Below are 17,711 nucleotides of genomic sequence, written 5' to 3'. Positions count from 1 at the left end.
AGTCGGGCACATTTATGGGAGTCTCATTCAAGTCTCCCTCCTTCAAACGGCCAACTGGCGTCAGCTGAAGATTCTCTTCCTGCTCGTTCACGATCCAGTTGTCATGCATGAACTTATTTTTCGGTTTTTGGACCTCAGGACTTTCATTTTTATCATTCGTTATTTCGTATTCTCTTGTGTAACTTCTGAACGGTTTTTCAATCGTTGGGTTATGCCTTGCTTGATCCTGTCTGAAAGTTTTTGATTCATCCTCGTCTCGGTTCTCGTAGTTCAAAAGGTTTCTCACCAGACGGCCACGTTCACCCCAAGGCAATTTGTCGTTGGTATTTTTATCTGGGTAATATTTTACACAGACCTTTTTCTTCACCGGACTCGGAGGAATTGGTTCATCCTCCGAGTCCAAAACGTTCAGGCAAACTTTCTTCTTCACCTTCTCTGAAGTGACTCTACCATCTTCATTGTAGTCCTCAGCTTCGTCATTTGGCTTTTCTTCATCATCAGCGTCTTCATTGTACTCATTCTGATTTTCTTCATCGCCACCTCCAGACTTCCAAATGTCTTCATCCTCGTCGTAGTGAAAAAATCCTTGCGATCTTCCGGTGCTTTCTTCGAACACCTTTGTTCTTTCAGTTTCTTCGGTGACTTCTGGTTCTTCTGTGGTTCGTTCGAGTTCTCCATATTGACTTCCTCCTTCATCGTCCTTTTCTGCTGTGCCAAATGCGTCATGCTTATTCCCTTCCTCGCCAGTTGATTTTAAACTTGCGCCGTTGTCTGCGGTCTTTGTTTCAGTCGACATCGAGTTTTCCGCAGTCCATTCAGACTGTGTCTTTGGCGATTTCATTACGATGGTTTTTTCCTCACCGGTTGTCCAAACTGCGTTTTCATTATACTTTTCCTTTTCGTCAGTTTCTTCTATTGCGTGTTTTTTCGTCGTTCGCTCAGCACCGACTTCCCAGTTTTCGCGGTTATTTATTATGTCGTTTTCTTTCTCCTTTAATTTTTTTATTTCATCTTCTATCGCCTTCTCTTTTATGTCCAGCTTTTTTTCCCTATCAATTCTGTCTGCCAACTCTTTTTCTTCTCGATTTACCCACTTGTCTTTTCTTTCGTTCATTTCCTCTCGCTCGCGTTCAAGATCTTTCTCTTTTACCGCTATTTCGCGCAAGTCGTTCTCCTTCTTGTTTTTACCTTCCAATTCATCCTTGATTCTTTTTTTCTCCAAGCCATTCCACTTCTTATCTATGTCAGTTTCCTTTTCATTAAGCTCCTTTTCTCTTTCTTCTATTTCCTTCAATTTATTCTCCTCATCTTTCTCAAGATTTTTCTTCTTCTTCACCAAATTGTCAGCCAAGCTTTCTTCTTTTTCTTCTAATTCCTTCTCCTGCGTTTCTACCTTCGTCTCTTTTTCTTCGAGGTCTTTTTCCTTTTTTTCTTTTTCCCTTAATTTTCTGTTCATTTCGTCCACCTCTTTCAACTTCCGTGACAGATCTTTCGCCTTGTTTTTCAAATCTATTTTCTTATCCTCTAATTCTTCCTCCCCTTTTTTTACATTATATCTCTTCATCTTCTCGTTTTTCAACTTTTCTTCCAGCTTTCTCTTTTCCTTTGAATCATCGTCTAACTTTTTTTTCTTTATTTCCAACTTTTTGGCTAAGCTATTCTTTTCATTTTCTAATTCCGATACTTGTATATTCCTTTCCGTGACCGTTCTTTTTAGATCATCAGCTTTTTTCTGCTCATCGTATAAATCTTCGTTCAACTTCTCGTTTAAAGCTTTCTCCTTTTCTTCGAGATATTTTTCTTTGTTTTTTACTCCTATCACCACATTTTTCAATTTCTCTTGCGCATCATTTTTTTTCTTCAGTTCACCATTGACAATTTTCTCCACTCCTCTCACTTTTTCTTCCAGATCCTTTCTTCTTTCTTCGCACTCCTTCATTTTCGCCTCAGTCTCCTTTCTCTCTTCTATCTCGGTCTTCAGTGTTTTTTCCTTGACTTGAATCTTCTCGTCAGCCTGCTTTTTCACTTCCGTCACAACTTGCTCTAGATGTTTTTCCCTGTTCTTATGATCGATTAGCTTCTTTTCACACACACGTTCTTTATCCAGCTGGTTAGTTAACTCGTTTTCTTTTCTCTTCAAATCTGTCTCTTCCTTCTCTTTCGATTTCTCATCCAACTCTTTTTCCTTCTTTTCCAAATCTTTTCTCTTCTTCTCCAGATCATCCATTTCATTCTTTTCTTCCACTGATTTCGTCGTACCCATTGTATACTCTCCACCTTTTCCCGGCGCTGTGGTGAAGGATGTAGTCAGGTAGCTTTCCGTTGCTGGTTTTGAGGTCGGACTTTCCTTCTCTGTCACAATAGTCGATTCGTTTGCTTCACCATCGATTGTTCCCGTGTTATCCGCACGGCTTACACCTTCAGTTAAATTAGGAGAATGTTCCGAACTCGAGGCTTCGCTCATACTTTCAGAAGTAGACGCAGCTGTATCGGATGTCCAGATGTTAGTTCGCCCTGTTTCCGTCAGCATCTTTTCATCCGTTTGAATTTTAGTCTGACTAATACTCGATGTTGTACTATCTCCAGTAGCTTGCTCTTCTGCCATGGTGGAAACCGTACTAGATTGACTTGTGATTGTTCCAACTCTTACTTTTGTCTCTTTATGTATTTCTGTCACATCTGTAGCGATTGTAGAGTAGCTAGAACTTGACGATGTGCTTGAAGAGCCTTGCTGTTCCTTTGAAACGATACTAAATTCACTAACAGTTGTTTCCGCTCTGCCGCCAACGCTTGTAGCTTGTGTCGTATCCTCTACTTCCTCAGTTAACGACTTTTTGTCCAAGGAACCCGTTGTTTCTAAAGGTGTGTTTATTTCTGTAGTTAGGTTTTCTGTATCCGTAATTTCATTGGTCTCGTCGCCAGTCGTCAAGGGTTTACTTGATGTTACATCTTCGGTATTTTCTGTTCCTTCTGTACTCTGCGATATGGCAGTTTCGAGATCCAGCGTGGAAGTCGTGGATTCCGTTATGCCAGATATTGCAGATAGTGTCGTTACTTCTTGTGTCATTTCGGACCCCGTACTCGAAGAAAGCGTAGATTCGCTCGATTCTTCCGTAGTGGGTGTTGTTGAAGCTGTAGTTTCTTTATCTGAATTTGTCGATTCTTCTGTGGAAGCAGTTTTTTCCTCGGTAGATTCTTCTGAATTTTCTGAAATCGTTTCTTCGGCACCCAATTCCGTAGATGTAGTCTCTACCCATCCGTCATATTCGTCTTTGGTTTCAGTTTCATCATCCGATTCGTCGTATTCATCATTATTATCATTCGTCTCTTCATCCGGTAACAAGGTTTCGTTTTCTTCGGTGATTTCTTCAGCTTCGGTTGTTTCCTCGTCGTCGTAATCTGTACTTTCACTTCTCATTCTGGAGGTAACACGCGGTTTTCTCGTTTCACCCGTTTGTGTAGGGCACGTTGTTTCCTCGGGGGGTACAGGCGACGGAAATGGAGTTTCGACAACTGGTGCAGGCGTTGGACCTTTCTTTGGTTCATATCCAGATTTTACTTTTCCACTTGGTGATACTTTACGAAGCTTCGCGGGTGCTGGTGAAACGAATGTCGCAACTGTAGTGAATGATGACTCTGTTGTTTCGTCTTCTTCATTTACCTCATACTGTTCATCTTCATTTGTCTCATACTCTTCATCTTCGTACCCTGAATCGCTTTCAGATTCAGTTTGTTCGGTGCTTTCAGATGTCGAGTCAATTGTATCTGATTTACTCGAAGACTCTTGGGTAGTAGATGATAGATCATTATCCGTTGATACGTCATCTGTCGGCGTTGATTCAGAAGTACTGTCAGACACTTCTGTCTTTACCAAATCATTTTCGCTTTCTGTTTGCTCAGAAGTTGCAGTTGAAGTAGAGTTAGTTGAAAATTCTTGGGTATTAGATGATAGATCACTCTCGGTTGTTGAATTCTCTTCCATCGTTCTTTTAGTACTGCTATTAATTGTTTTTGTACTTCCTGAATTATTCTCGTATTCCGTTTGTTCAGAATTTTCAGATACCGTAACAGATAGAATAGATTCAGTCGAAAGCTCTTGGGTATTAGACTCTGTTGTTTCATCTTCTTCATTTACCTCATAGTTTTCATGTTCATCTTTAGCCTCATACCCTTCATTTTCGTACTCTGAATCGCTTTCAGTTTCAGTTTGTCCGGTGCTTGCAGATATCCAGTCAATTGTATCCGATTCACTCGAAGACTCTTGGGTAGTAGATGATAGATCATTTTCCGTTGATACATAATCTGTAGGCGTTGATTTAGAAATACTGTCAGCCACTTCTGTTTTTACCAAATCACTTTCGTTGTCTGTTTGCCCTGAAGTTTCAGTTGAAACTTCTTGGGTATTAGATGATAGATCACTCTCGGTTGTTGAATTCTCTTCCATCGTTCTTTCAGTAGTGCTATTAATTGTTTCTGTACTTCCTGAATTAATCTCATCCTCCGTTTGTTCAGAATTTTCAGATACCGTAACAGGTGGGGTAGATTCAGTCGAAAGCTCTTGGGTATTAGACTCTGTTGTTTCATCTTCTTCATTTACCTCATACTGTACATCTTCTTTCACCTCATACTCTTCATCTTCGTATCCTGAATCGCTTTCAGTTTCAGTTTGTCCGGTGCTTTCAGAAGTCGAGTCAATTGTATCCGTTTTACTTGAAGACTCTTGGGTAGTAGATGATAGATCTTTTTCCGTCGATATGTTTACAGTCGCCGTTGATTCAGAAGTACTGTCAGTCACTTCTGACTTTACCAAATCATTTTCGTTTCCTGTTTGCTCAGAAGTTTCAGTTGAAGTAGATTCAGTTGAAGACTCTTGGGTAGTAGATGATAGATCATTTTCCGTCGATATGTTTACAGTCGGTGTTGATTCAGAAGTACTTCCAGTCACTTCTGTCTTTATCAAATCATTTTCGTTTCCTGTTTGCTCAGAAGTTTCCGTTAAAAACTCTTGGGCAATAGATGACAGATCACTCTCGGTTGTTGAATTCTCTTCCATTGTTTTTTCGGTACTGTTATTAATTGGTTCTGTACTTCCTGAATTATTCTCGTATTCCGTTTTTTCATAATTTTCAGATACCGTACCAGTTGTAGATTCAGTCGAAACGTCTAGAATATTAGATGATAAATCACTTCCGGTCGTGGAATTTTCTTCCAACGTTGTTTCAGTACTGTTATTCATTTTTTCTGTACTTTGTAAATTGTTCTCATTTTCCGTTTGCTCAGTATTTTCAGATATCGTCCCAGTTGAAGAAGCCGAATACTCGTGGGTATTCGATGATCGATCATTTCCGGTTGTTATATTCTCTACCAGGGTTGTTTCAGTACTGCTGTTGATTATTTCTGTACTTTCTGAATTGCTTCCACTTTCCGTTTGCTCAGTATTTGCAGATATCGTCCCAGTTGAAGAAGTCGAATACTCGTGAGTATTCGATGATCGATCATTTCCGGTTGTTAAATTCTCTACCAGAGTTGTTTCAGTACTGCTACTGATTTTTTCTGTACTTTGTAAATTGTTCTCATTTTTCGTTTGCTCAGAATTTTCAGATACCGTCCCAGTTGAAGAAGTCAACTCGTGAGTATTCGATGATCGATCATTTCCGGTTGTTAAATTCTCTACCAGAGTTGTTTCAGTCGTGCTACTGATTTTTTCTGTACTTTGTAAGTTGTTCCCACTTTCCGTTTGCTCAGTATTTTCAAATATCATCCCAGTTGAAGAAGTCAACTCGTGAGTATTCGATGATCGATCATTTCCGGTTGTTAAATTCTCTACCAGAGTTGTTTCAGTACTGCTACTGATTTTTTCTGTACTTTGTAAATTGTTCTCATTTTTCGTTTGCTCAGAATTTTCAGATACCGTCCCAGTTGAAGAAGTCAACTCGTGAGTATTCAATGATCGATCATTTCCGGTTGTTAAATTCTCTACCAGAGTTGTTTCAGTAGTGCTACTGATTTTTTCTGTACTTTGTAAGTTGTTCCCACTTTCCGTTTGCTCAGTATTTTCAAATATCATCCCAGTTGAAGAAGTCAACTCGTGAGTATTCGATGATCGATCATTTCCGGTTGTTAAATTCTCTACCAGAGTTGTTTCAGTACTGCTACTGATTTTTTCTGTACTTTGTAAATTGTTCTCATTTTTCGTTTGCTCAGAATTTTCAGATACCGTCCCAGTTGAAGAAGTCAACTCGTGAGTATTCGATGATCGATCATTTCCGGTTGTTAAATTCTCTACCAGAGTTGTTTCAGTACTGCTACTGATTTTTTCTGTACTTTGTAAATTGTTCTCATTTTTCGTTTGCTCAGAATTTTCGGATACCGTCCCAGTTGAAGAAGTCAACTCGTGAGTATTCGATGATCGATCATTTCCGGTTGTTAAATTCTCTACCAGAGTTGTTTCAGTACTGCTACTGATTTTTTCTGTACTTTGTAAATTGTTCTCATTTTTCGTTTGCTCAGAATTTTCAGATACCGTCCCAGTTGAAGAAGTCAACTCGTGAGTATTCGATGATCGATCATTTCCGGTTGTTAAATTCTCTACCAGAGTTGTTTCAGTAGTGCTACTGATTTTTTCTGTACTTTGTAAGTTGTTCCCACTTTCCGTTTGCTCAGTATTTTCAAATATCATCCCAGTTGAAGAAGTCAACTCGTGAGTATTCGATGATCGATCATTTCCGGTTGTTAAATTCTCTACCAGAGTTGTTTCAGTAGTGCTACTGATTTTTTCTGTACTTTGTAAGTTGTTCCCACTTTCCGTTTGCTCAGTATTTTCAAATATCCTCCCAGTTGAAGAAGTCAACTCGTGTTTATTCGATGATCGATCATTTCCGGTTGTTAAATTCTCTACCAGAGTTGTTTCAGTACTGCTATTGATTTTTTCTGTACTTTGTAAATTGTTTTCATTTTCCGTTTGCTCAGAATATCCAGATATCGTCCCAGTTGAAGAAGTCGAATACTCGTGAGTATTCGATGATCGATCATTTCCGGTTGTTAAATTCTCTACCAGAGTTGTTTCAGTACTGCTACTGATTTTTTCTGTACTTTGTAAATTGCTCCCACTTTCCGTTTGCTCAGTATTTTCAAATATCATCCCAGTTGAAGAAGTCAACTCGTGAGTATTCGATGATCGATCATTTACGGTTGTTAAATTCTCTACCAGAGTTGTTTCAGTAGTGCTATTGATTTCTTCTGTACTTTGTAAATTGTTTTCATTTTCCGTTTGCTCAGAATATCCAGATATCGTCCCGGTTGAAGAAGTCGAATACTCGAGAGTATTCGATGATCGATCATTTCCGGTTGTTATATTCTCTACCAGAGTTGTTTCAGTACTGCTATTGATTTTTTCTGTATTTTGTAAATTGTTTCCACTTTCCGTTTGCTCAGTATTTTCAGATATCGTCCCAGTTGAAGAAGTCGAATACTCGAGAGTATTCGATGATCGATCATTTACGGTTGTTAAATTCTCTACCAGAGTTGTTTCAGTACTGCTATTGATTTTTTCTGTACTTTGTAAATTGTTTTCATTTTCCGTTTGCTCAGAATATCCAGATATCGTCCCAGTTGAAGAAGTCGAATACTCGAGAGTATTCGATGATCGATCATTTCCGGTTGTTAAATTCTCTACCAGAGTTGTTTCAGTAGTGCTATTGATTTTTTCTGTACTTTGTAAATTGTTTTCATTTTCCGTTTGCTCAGAATATCCGGATATCGTCCCAGTTGAAGAAGTCGAATACTCGAGAGTATTCGATGATCGATCATTTCCGGTTGTTAAATTCTCTACCAGAGTTGTTTCAGTAGTGCTATTGATTTTTTCTGTACTTTGTAAATTGTTTTCATTTTCCGTTTGCTCAGAATATCCGGATATCGTCCCAGTTGAAGAAGTCGAATACTCGAGAGTATTCGATGATCGATCATTTCCGGTTGTTAAATTCTCTACCAGGGTTGTTTCAGTACTGCTATTGATTTTTTCTGTACCTTCTGATTGGTTCTCATTTTTCGTTTGCTCAGAATTTTCGGATACCGTCCCAGTTGAAGAAGTCGAATACTCGAGAGTATTCGATGATCGATCATTTCCGGTTGCTAAATTCTCTACCAGAGTTGTTTCAGTACTGCTACTGATTTTTTCTGTACTTTGTAAATTGCTCCCACTTTCCGTTTGCTCAGTATTTTCAAATATCATCCCAGTTGAAGAAGTCAACTCGTGAGTATTCGATGATCGATCATTTACGGTTGTTAAATTCTCTACCAGAGTTGTTTCAGTAGTGCTATTGATTTTTTCTGTACTTTGTAAATTGTTTTCATTTTCCGTTTGCTCAGAATATCCAGATATCGTCCCGGTTGAAGAAGTCGAATACTCGAGAGTATTCGATGATCGATCATTTCCGGTTGTTAAATTCTCTACCAGGGTTGTTTCAGTACTGCTATTGATTTTTTCTGTACCTTCTGATTGGTTCTCATTTTTCGTTTGCTCAGAATTTTCGGATACCGTCCCAGTTGAAGAAGTCGAATACTCGAGAGTATTCGATGATCGATCATTTCCGGTTGCTAAATTCTCTACCAGAGTTGTTTCAGTACTGCTACTGATTTTTTCTGTACTTTGTAAATTGCTCCCACTTTCCGTTTGCTCAGTATTTTCAAATATCATCCCAGTTGAAGAAGTCAACTCGTGAGTATTCGATGATCGATCATTTACGGTTGTTAAATTCTCTACCAGAGTTGTTTCAGTAGTGCTATTGATTTTTTCTGTACTTTGTAAATTGTTTTCATTTTCCGTTTGCTCAGAATATCCAGATATCGTCCCGGTTGAAGAAGTCGAATACTCGAGAGTATTCGATGATCGATCATTTCCGGTTGTTATATTCTCTACCAGAGTTGTTTCAGTACTGCTATTGATTTTTTCTGTATTTTGTAAATTGTTTCCACTTTCCGTTTGCTCAGTATTTTCAGATATCGTCCCAGTTAAAGAAGTCGACTCGTGAGTATTCGATGACCGATCATTTCCGGTTGTTAAATTCTCTAACAGGGTTGTTTCAGAACTGCTATTGATTTTTTCTGTACTTTGTAAATTGTTCTTGTTTTTCGTTTGCTCAGAATTTTTATATTTTGTCCCAGTTGAAGCAGGTTCAGTCGATGAGATCTCGAATGTATCTGTATTCGTTGATTCCCTAACCGAAAAACCAGTTGAGATCGTTTTGGTACTAGAAAATAACGAATGCATTGTTGATTCTGAAAATATTGTTTTTCCAGTCGTGACTGATGTAGTTTCAGATTCCCCACGCTGCATTAATTCTAATGTGGAAATATACAGAGTAGTTTCTCCACTAGAAGCTTCCGAAGATATCGATTCTTTTGTTGATTCAGACAATATTGGTGATTCGGTAGTGTATGTTTCACTCGATTTAGTAGGCTCTTCACTTTTTGATCGTGATTCGTCTGTTTCCTTTCCTGAATCTTCATTCAAAGTTGTTTTTGTCGAGGAAACTATCGACTCTTTAGTCAAATCCGCATTTTTACTTATCTCTGTTAGACCTACGGTAGTGCTCGTCTTTACTGGCGAAAATCGAACTGTCATCTGTGATTCTGACGAAGCAGTTTCGTCATTTGAATTTGAAAATTCTTCTGCGTTTGTTGAATGAGAATGTTGATAAATTTCACTGTCACTTGTACTTTCGATATCAGAGCTCGATCTAGCCGTTGTTACAGATAACGAAGTGAGAAAGTCTTTCGAAAAACTTCCCAACTCATTTGTCACTTCGGTGACGCTGCTTTCTGTAAATTTTGCCGTTGATGATGTATCTATGGATTCAATTGTAATCCCTGGAGAAGAATCGGCTTCTTTCGTTGAAACAAATTGGGTAGTTGTAGATTCAGAAATACTCTGCGTTGACTCCGATTCACCAGTTTGTTTTGTGGAAATTGTTTCTTCTGAAGAAGTTGTCAACTTCTTTTTCATTTCACGTACAGCACTGCTTGTAGAAAATTCTGATGGAGTCGCTTCTTCCATCGGAACTACTGATTCCTGGGTCGGGCTGATACTACTACTCATTTCGCTATTAAGTTCTGAGTTGACTGTCTGGGTTGATAAAAATTGAGTCACAGTTGTTTTCACGGAAGAAGCTACAGACTCTCCAGTCGACTCATTAATATTTTTTAGCGAAGTTTCTGTCGGGTTTGTTTCTTCACTTGAAATTACAGATTCTTTCGTGTATTTCGAAGTTTCTTCATTTTCTATCGACGTTTTTGACGTTGATTGAGATTCAGATTTTCCTTGCGTTGTTTCTTGAGTTCCGTATTCTTTCGTGCTGCTTCGAGCACCTGTCTCCTCAGATTCATACTGATTCGAAGTCGCGTTTACACTTGAAATTTCTGATCTTAGTTTGCTTGTCTGTTTTGTAGTTTCAACCGTAGTAATTTTTTGACTCAGAGCAGTCGGTTCTTCTGTGAATTCATTAAAACTACTTTCCGTAACTTCAAGTGTAGTGGTCATCATCAAGGTTATAGTCGTCCGTCCAGATGAAACTGCTGATTCTATCGTCGATTCAGTATCGCTGCTCTTTGCAGACTCTAATTCATTTGTTTGTGTTGATGAAAATTCAGTTGTTGTACCAGGTTCAGATGAACCTGCAGTTGGCAATTCAGAGATAGTCTTATCAGTTTCGCTGGTCTGCTCAGTTAAAACTTCGGTTGTAACAGGCGTTTTCGTAGACACTATCGAGTTTTCGGTAGATATAGTAGTGTTAGTAGCCTGAGATGTTTCTTCAGTTAGGGAAACAGACAACTCCGTTGATTCCGTAACGCCGATCTGCGAAGTAGTTTCAGTACCTGAGTCAATTTCTTCGAAAAATTCTGACTCAGTAGTGCTTCGAGTTACTTTGTCTGATTCCGTCGGGCCATCGGTTTCTATGAATTCTTCTGATACAGTCTTAAATCCAGAAGTAACTGTGGTAGTTAATTTCGGGCCAGAACTCTGGCTGAATTTTGGCTCTGTGACTATCGATTCGGTGTAGTTTTTGAGTCTTTCAGTAGTTTTAACTTCTGTTTCCAAATTTTTACTAATTGTTGATTGAGTATTATGTTCCAAACCACTAGAAATCGTTGCTTTTTTTATTGTTTTCTTTGCAAATTCTGTAACGCCAGACACTTTCCTAGTTGTTTCAGGCTTCACACTACTTTTAGTGCCTTTTTCTAGTTCGTTAGCTGTTTCTGATGAGGATCCGGGTACCGTGATCGATTGGTTCGGCTCTGTCATTACTTTACTGGATACCGTTTGTCCGTCCATGGATTTCGTCGAAACTCGAGTACTACTGTCATATTGGGAGACGATTTCCAACTCGGTTGTATCTTGCGATGAACTCGCGACTTCTGCAGTGGATTTACTCGTGATTTCTAGTTCACTGTAGACCGCGGTGTCAGTCGTAGATTCTTTTGCTTCCGAAGTTGACGTGGAGACCAATTTGTTTGATTCGGTGTTCGTAGATATCACGCTGGTTAATTCGGTACTTTTCTCATTTGAAACTTCTGATTCACCAATCATTACAGAATTGAACTCTACTGTGGTTAATCCCTGGCTTGATGATGACGATTCCATCGTGGATTCCGAAGTCATTCCAGATTCAGTCGTACCATTTTCTGACGAGTATGTGGCTTCGGTCGTTGACGTTAATTCGAATGACCCGCTCAATTTCTCATTTGTAGTTTTTTGTTCAGTCGTTCCTCCGCTGGTTTCCGCTACAACTTCAGTTACGGTTTCTAACGAAGTTTTCGATCTTGTTGTACTTTTGTTGGCATTTTCCATGTATTCTGACTCTAACGAACTCGATTTTGTTGTGGTTGATTGACTACTTGCTTCCAAAATTTCGGTCTCAGTACTTGTAACTTCAGATCCTTTATTCACTTCGGAAGTGAGCTGCGACGCAAATGTTTCGTCAGGTTCGGTTGTACCTTTTTCCGTTGTTATTAAAGAGGCCGTTCTCTCTGCTTCGAATGTAGATTCGCCCATTGCCTGAGACGTAGTTTTAGTGCCAGTGGTTAGTTTTTCAGTTGTTGGTTCAGGTTTCGTTATGATTTCAGTCGTTAATGTTTCAGATTCTGCGGTGATTTGTTTAGTATGTTCTAGCTCTGCAGTTTCCGATGAACTCAATTCTGTCGCCGTCGTTTCATTCGGCGAAATTGCCATATTTCTCGTCGACTGAGACGTGACTTGTTCTTCCGTGCTCGTTATCTCCGTCAGAGTTTCTGATTTTGTTGTGCCTTCCGTAGTACTCAAGATATTAGCAGTTAACTCGAGTTCAGCATGGGGTTCAGCGGTGGTAGTACTTGAATTGATAATTAGCTCGGTCGTACTTTGAGTCGTTTTTGAATTCACTTGCGACGCAGTTGTTTCCTGTACGAATTTGGTCGAACTCCTGTCTTCGGTGATTATCAACTCTGTCGTTGGTTTTGATTCGAATGTATATTCGCTGATTTTCGGAGACGTAGTTTCTGTTTTAGGTGTTTGTTCTGCACTCGTTACAATCACTAAAGTGGTTGATGCTTGAGACTCTCTGGTACTGTGTCTAGTATTCTTTGACTCTGCAGTTTCTGATGAACCCAATTTTGTCGTGGTCGTTTCTTCGGTCAAACTTGACATTTTTGCTATCGACTCAGATGTGAATTGCACTTCGGTGCTCGTTATCCCCATCGCAGATTCTGCTTTTGTTGTACCTTCCGTAGTGCTAAAGATATCAACATTTAGTTCGAATGCTTCGCTAGATTTAGTAGTGGATGGGTTTGAGCTTATTAATTCGGTCGTACTCTCAGTCACAACTTCTGACACTTCAAACGTTCTCGAATTCACATTTGACGTACTCGTTTGCTGATAAAATTCGGTCGGGCCCTTTTCTTCAGTGATTATCACGTCGGTCGCTATGTTTCCTTGGGATGTAGATTTACTCATTTTCTGAGATGTAATTTGAATTTCAGGTATTTGTTCTGAAGTCGTTACGATCACGTTCGTTAATGCTTCAGACTCTTTCGTACTTTGTCTAGTATTCTCTAGCTCTGCAGTCTCTGATGAGCTCAATTTTGTTGTCATCATTTCTTCGCTCGACGTTGACATTTTTGTTGTTGACTCAGACGCGACTTGTACTTCAGTGCTCGTTATTCTCATCGATGTTTCTGAGTTTGTTGTACTGTGCGGACTGCTCAATATGTTAACAGTTGTCTCGTATGCCTCGTGAGATTGAGAGGTGGCAGCAGTTGAGCTGATTAGTTCGTCAGTACTTTCAGTCGCAATTTCCGACATGTCGGCTGTTTTCAAATTTAGTTGTGACGCAGTAGTTTCCTGTAAAAATTCGGTCGAACTCCTGTCTTCTGTGATTATCAACTCAGTTGTTGTTTGTGTTTCAAATGTAGATTCGCTAATTTGGGGAGACGGAGATCCAGGCGTTTGTTCAGCTGTCGTTACGACTACCACACTCATTGATGCTTCAGACTCTCTAGTACTTTGTCTAGTATTCTCTAGCCCTGCAGTTTCTGATGAACTCAATTTTGACGTGGTAGTTTCTTCGATCGAAGTTGACATTTTTATTGTAGACTCAGACGTAGGTCGTTCTTCACTGCTCGTTATCCCCATCGCAATTTCTAATTTTGTTGTCCCTGCTATAGTGCTCAAAATATTAGCTTTTTTTTCGAATGCTTCGTAAGGTTTAGCGGTGGTCGCAGTTGAGCTGATTAATTCGGTTGTACTTTCACTCGCAACTTCTGGCACTTCGGACTGTTTTAAGCTCACTTGTGACGCACCTGTTTCCTGTAAAAATTCGCTCGAACTCTTTTCTTGGGTGATTATCAATTCAGAAGTTGTATTTTTTTCGAATGTAGATTCGCTCGTTTTCTGCGACGTAGTTTTAGTTTCAGGCGTTTGTTCTGCAGTCATTAGGGTCGCTGTCGTTAATACTTCAAACTCTCTGGAACTTTGTTTAGTATTCTCCGGCGCTGCAGTCCCTGATGAACTCAATTCTGTTGTGGTTGTTTCTTCGGACGAAGTTGACATTTTTGTTGTTGACTCAGACGTGACTTGTACTTCAGTGCTTTTTATTTCCATCGAAGTTTCTGTGTTTGTTGTACTTTCTAGACTGTTGAATATGGTAGTAGCTGTCTCGAATGTCTCGCCAGATTGTGAGGTGGTAGCAGCTGCTTGGATTAGTTCGTTCGTACTTTCAGTTGTAAGTTCTGATGCTGCAGTCGTTTTCAAATTCACTTGAAGCACAGTTGTTGCCTGAATAAATTCAGTTGAAGTCTTGTCTTCAGTGAGAATCAAATCGGTAGTTGTCTTTGCTGCAAGTGTGGATTCACCCATTTTCTCAAATGTAGATTCGGAACTAGATTCATAGATTAATTTAAATTCTGCAGTCGCATCTTTGACTGCTCTTGTACTATCAGGCACGAATTTTGGCTCAATGTTTGTCGATTCCGGTATCACTATAATTTCCGAGACCGCCGTACTTTCGTTTATAGTTTTATGCTTTTCACTCCATATAAACGGAATTTCAGGCAGAGTTGTTGCATCGCTTGAAAGCATGAAGTTCTCCGTTGATTCAGGTTCGAATTGAGATCCAATCGTACTCGTTGTACTTGCACTTTGGTTGGTGAAACTCAATTCATTTACCATTCCAGACATGGTTTCCAATCCTGCAGTGATTTCTTTGCTGGAGATTGTTGTCGCAGTCGTAAATCCAGATTGTAGTTGAAGTCCTGTAGTTGTCGCAATCTCTGAAGAATTGAACTCCGGTACTGTTGTTTCATTGCTCGATAATAGTTCAGGTTTACTTTTAGTTGTGGTCGCATTTAGCATTGCAGTTACAGCTTCAGTTTTACTTTTCACCGTTGTGTTTCCCTTGTCAATTGTGCTTCTGGCAGTAATTTGAGACGGGCTGGTTTTCCCCGCAGTCTTAGTGGTGCTCTGAGTTGTAGATTCCAGTTCAATTTCTATGTCGGAGGTACTCGACGTGGTTGAAGCTCCTCCAAGTGGCTTGCTCGTTGTTTTGGATTCGGTACTGCTTACTGCCTGCTTAGTGCTGGTTTTTGCCGTCGTTTTGGCAATCAGTGCCTTGGAACTGGTGATTGATGCAGCGGTGATATTTTCGCTTGACGTTTTTACCGTAGTTGTCTCGCCCTTCTCTTGGTAGTTTCGCGTGAGCCCAACTTCTCCATTCTCCCCACCGTATTCGCCATAATCTCTGTAACTCGGATTATCACTGCTGTCTTCGAAGGCAAACTTTTTTTCCTCATCATCATTTTCCGCATCGTATTCACGGTAATTCAGACCATGGCTACTGTCTTTGTTGGCCCTATTTTCCATACTTTCAGTTTTAAAACTAATTTGCTCATTTTTACGCATTTGCGGATCTAAACTATTGGACGTAGCAGTTTTAGCTTTCGTTTTGCTTTCGGCGTTTCGTACTTCCGGCTGCCTTTTCTTCCTAACTTTTTCCCGGTGTACAATTACACCAGAATCGGCTGGCTCGAGCCCGACTACCCTGTGAAGATCGAGATTCTGGAGTTCCTCAAAAGGCAGAAAGTATTCATCAAGGCCGTCGTAATACTGTAAATTTTGATCGCCCGAGTTTAAATAATTCGATTCCTTTTGCGGCGCCAAATCATCACGTAAGCTCGAAATATTGTAACCCAATGCTTTCAGCTTCCGGTGTACCGGCTCCTGAATTTCCTCGATCCTTGTCTCCTCCGGTTTAACAATCTCTTCGACGGATTTCAAACTTCTACCCAGTCTCACGTAGCCTGGACTATTGTAACCTGTTTCTTTCTGTTTCAGGCTGTCCTCCGATGTCTTAGAGTTTCTGGGACCACTTTTTGTCGCTTCGACGGAACCAGTCTCATGGACCTTCAGGTTGGTCTCAGTATTCGCCACGATTGGAAGGTAAGGATTAAGGATAATCCTATTCACCAAATCCTCGGATTTTTCACCCTGTGTAGAACGCGTGATCCATTTACTTCCTCTTTCGAACGGCGTGAACGATTTTTCCCGATACTTCAAAGGGCTCGTTGTGCCAATGAAACGTTTTTTCAAATCCGTAAGCCATTGTCGAGGCACTTTTTCGTTTCGAGCCCAAAAAGTCGGTTGTTCAAATGGGTCTCGGTCCGAGCGTAGGTTGCGCTGTATGAACTTGGGTACCTCGTCAACGGTCGATAGTTTGTTATCAGTATTTCGAGTCTTTATTTGCTCGGCCTGAATTTCCAATTCGCCATAATCTCCCGCGTTATCTTCCGGATCGGCGGACTGTATCCGTCTTTGATAATGAGCGACGCGTTCTTGCTGGTTTTTGAACTGCCTCTTTTTCGCATTGTTACTGTCATTAATCCCCTTCCTAGTACCTTTCAATGTTTTCTCTGCCGTTCTTCGTCTGCCATTTCCACGGTTTTTTAACGAACTTTTATTCTCATTCGTAGCGCTATCTTTCCGAGACTTTATGGCCTGCGTACCCTTGGACACTGATGCTGATTTGCTATTTTTCATCTGTCTCTTCGCTGAATCGGAATTGTGTTTCTTTTTCACCGATCCTCTACTTATTCTCGCACTGATCTTGTTCACATCTGGTGAATTTCGTTTCTCCGATCCTCGATTATCACCACCTTCGGCATTTCCGTAGTTGCGACTTTCCATCGATCTCTGCGAGTCCCAGTCATCGTCAGCTTCTACAACGTCAGGAGGTGACCTCTCATCAACAGCGTGATCATTCTCACCATCACCCTTCATCTCCTCCATCTCAGTCTCGATACGTTTTATCTCAGCGAGTAGCTTGTCGTACCGTTCGTCTTCTCGTTCATTAAAATTTTCTTCAGGCAGCGGGTGAACCAGATTCCCAACATTTTTCACAGCCGACGAGCCACTTAACGTCGAGGTGTAAGATGCCTCAGTGGATCCCGTACCAATTGTTTCACCAGAAATCGCAGTTGTGGGGCTGGTACCAAGCTGGGAAATCATGTTTACTGTCGGCTGCCTGTCCACCACAATGTCCCAAGTCGTTTTTTTCCCACTTGCTCCACTTTTCGCCGTCGTGCTGTGTTCTCCGCTTTTATCGATAGTCGTTAATCGGGGAGTAGTAACACTTGACATTGGCTTCGTCGTCAGTTCTGAACTGCTCCTAATTTCACCCGGTGAACCCGTTACCGGAGTTCCATTATCATTATCATGCATTGTTATCGATGGCGGTACAGTCGTTGAATCGTTTTCTGACCCCATGGTCATCATCACCATTAATGAGGTTTCTGGTCCTTCCGTTGTAGACGCGTCAGTAGCTGGTATCGTGTCTCGATTTGTCGGTGAATTCTTGTCCACGTCAGTTGTCTCCAAGTTTTTCGAGGTCCCGTCAGTCTTTGCTTGCACTGTTGCTTTTACATTTTCAGGGCTGGTTGTGGTCAAGCGTTCCGGAATCGTTGAATCGCGATCGGTATTGTCGATTTTCGTTTTATCGTACAGTTTCTTCTCCATTTCGACGTTCTCCTCGAACTTACGATCGTTGGCGTAAAGATCCATAGCCCGTTTCTTCGACGTGGATTCCTGGTCCGCGTCGCGCTCCGTGTTGACCTCGACCAAAAACTTCCGTATCTTTGCCTGGGGTGGTTCGGTGATACTCAACTTCTCCAGAACATCATCGACCTTGGTA

General features: G+C 40.5%; 1 protein-coding gene across 1 annotated transcript in view; it reads left to right on the top strand.

Moving 5' to 3' along the window:
* LOC124302364 (angiotensin-converting enzyme-like) overlaps window positions 1–17,711 on the top strand; it is a 38,571-nt gene that overhangs the window by 11,117 nt on the left and 9,743 nt on the right. The window contains exon 2 of the mRNA XM_046758478.1: window positions 15,860–15,964. Within this exon, the coding sequence (XP_046614434.1) occupies window positions 15,923–15,964 (42 nt within the window). The 5' untranslated portion in view covers window positions 15,860–15,922. The remainder of the gene's footprint in view (window positions 1–15,859; window positions 15,965–17,711) is intronic.

The sequence above is a fragment of the Neodiprion virginianus genome, chromosome 4, assembly GCF_021901495.1.
Source record: "Neodiprion virginianus isolate iyNeoVirg1 chromosome 4, iyNeoVirg1.1, whole genome shotgun sequence".
Taxonomy (NCBI): Eukaryota; Metazoa; Arthropoda; class Insecta; order Hymenoptera; family Diprionidae; genus Neodiprion; species Neodiprion virginianus.
This window is presented reverse-complemented; position numbering and strand designations above follow the sequence as displayed.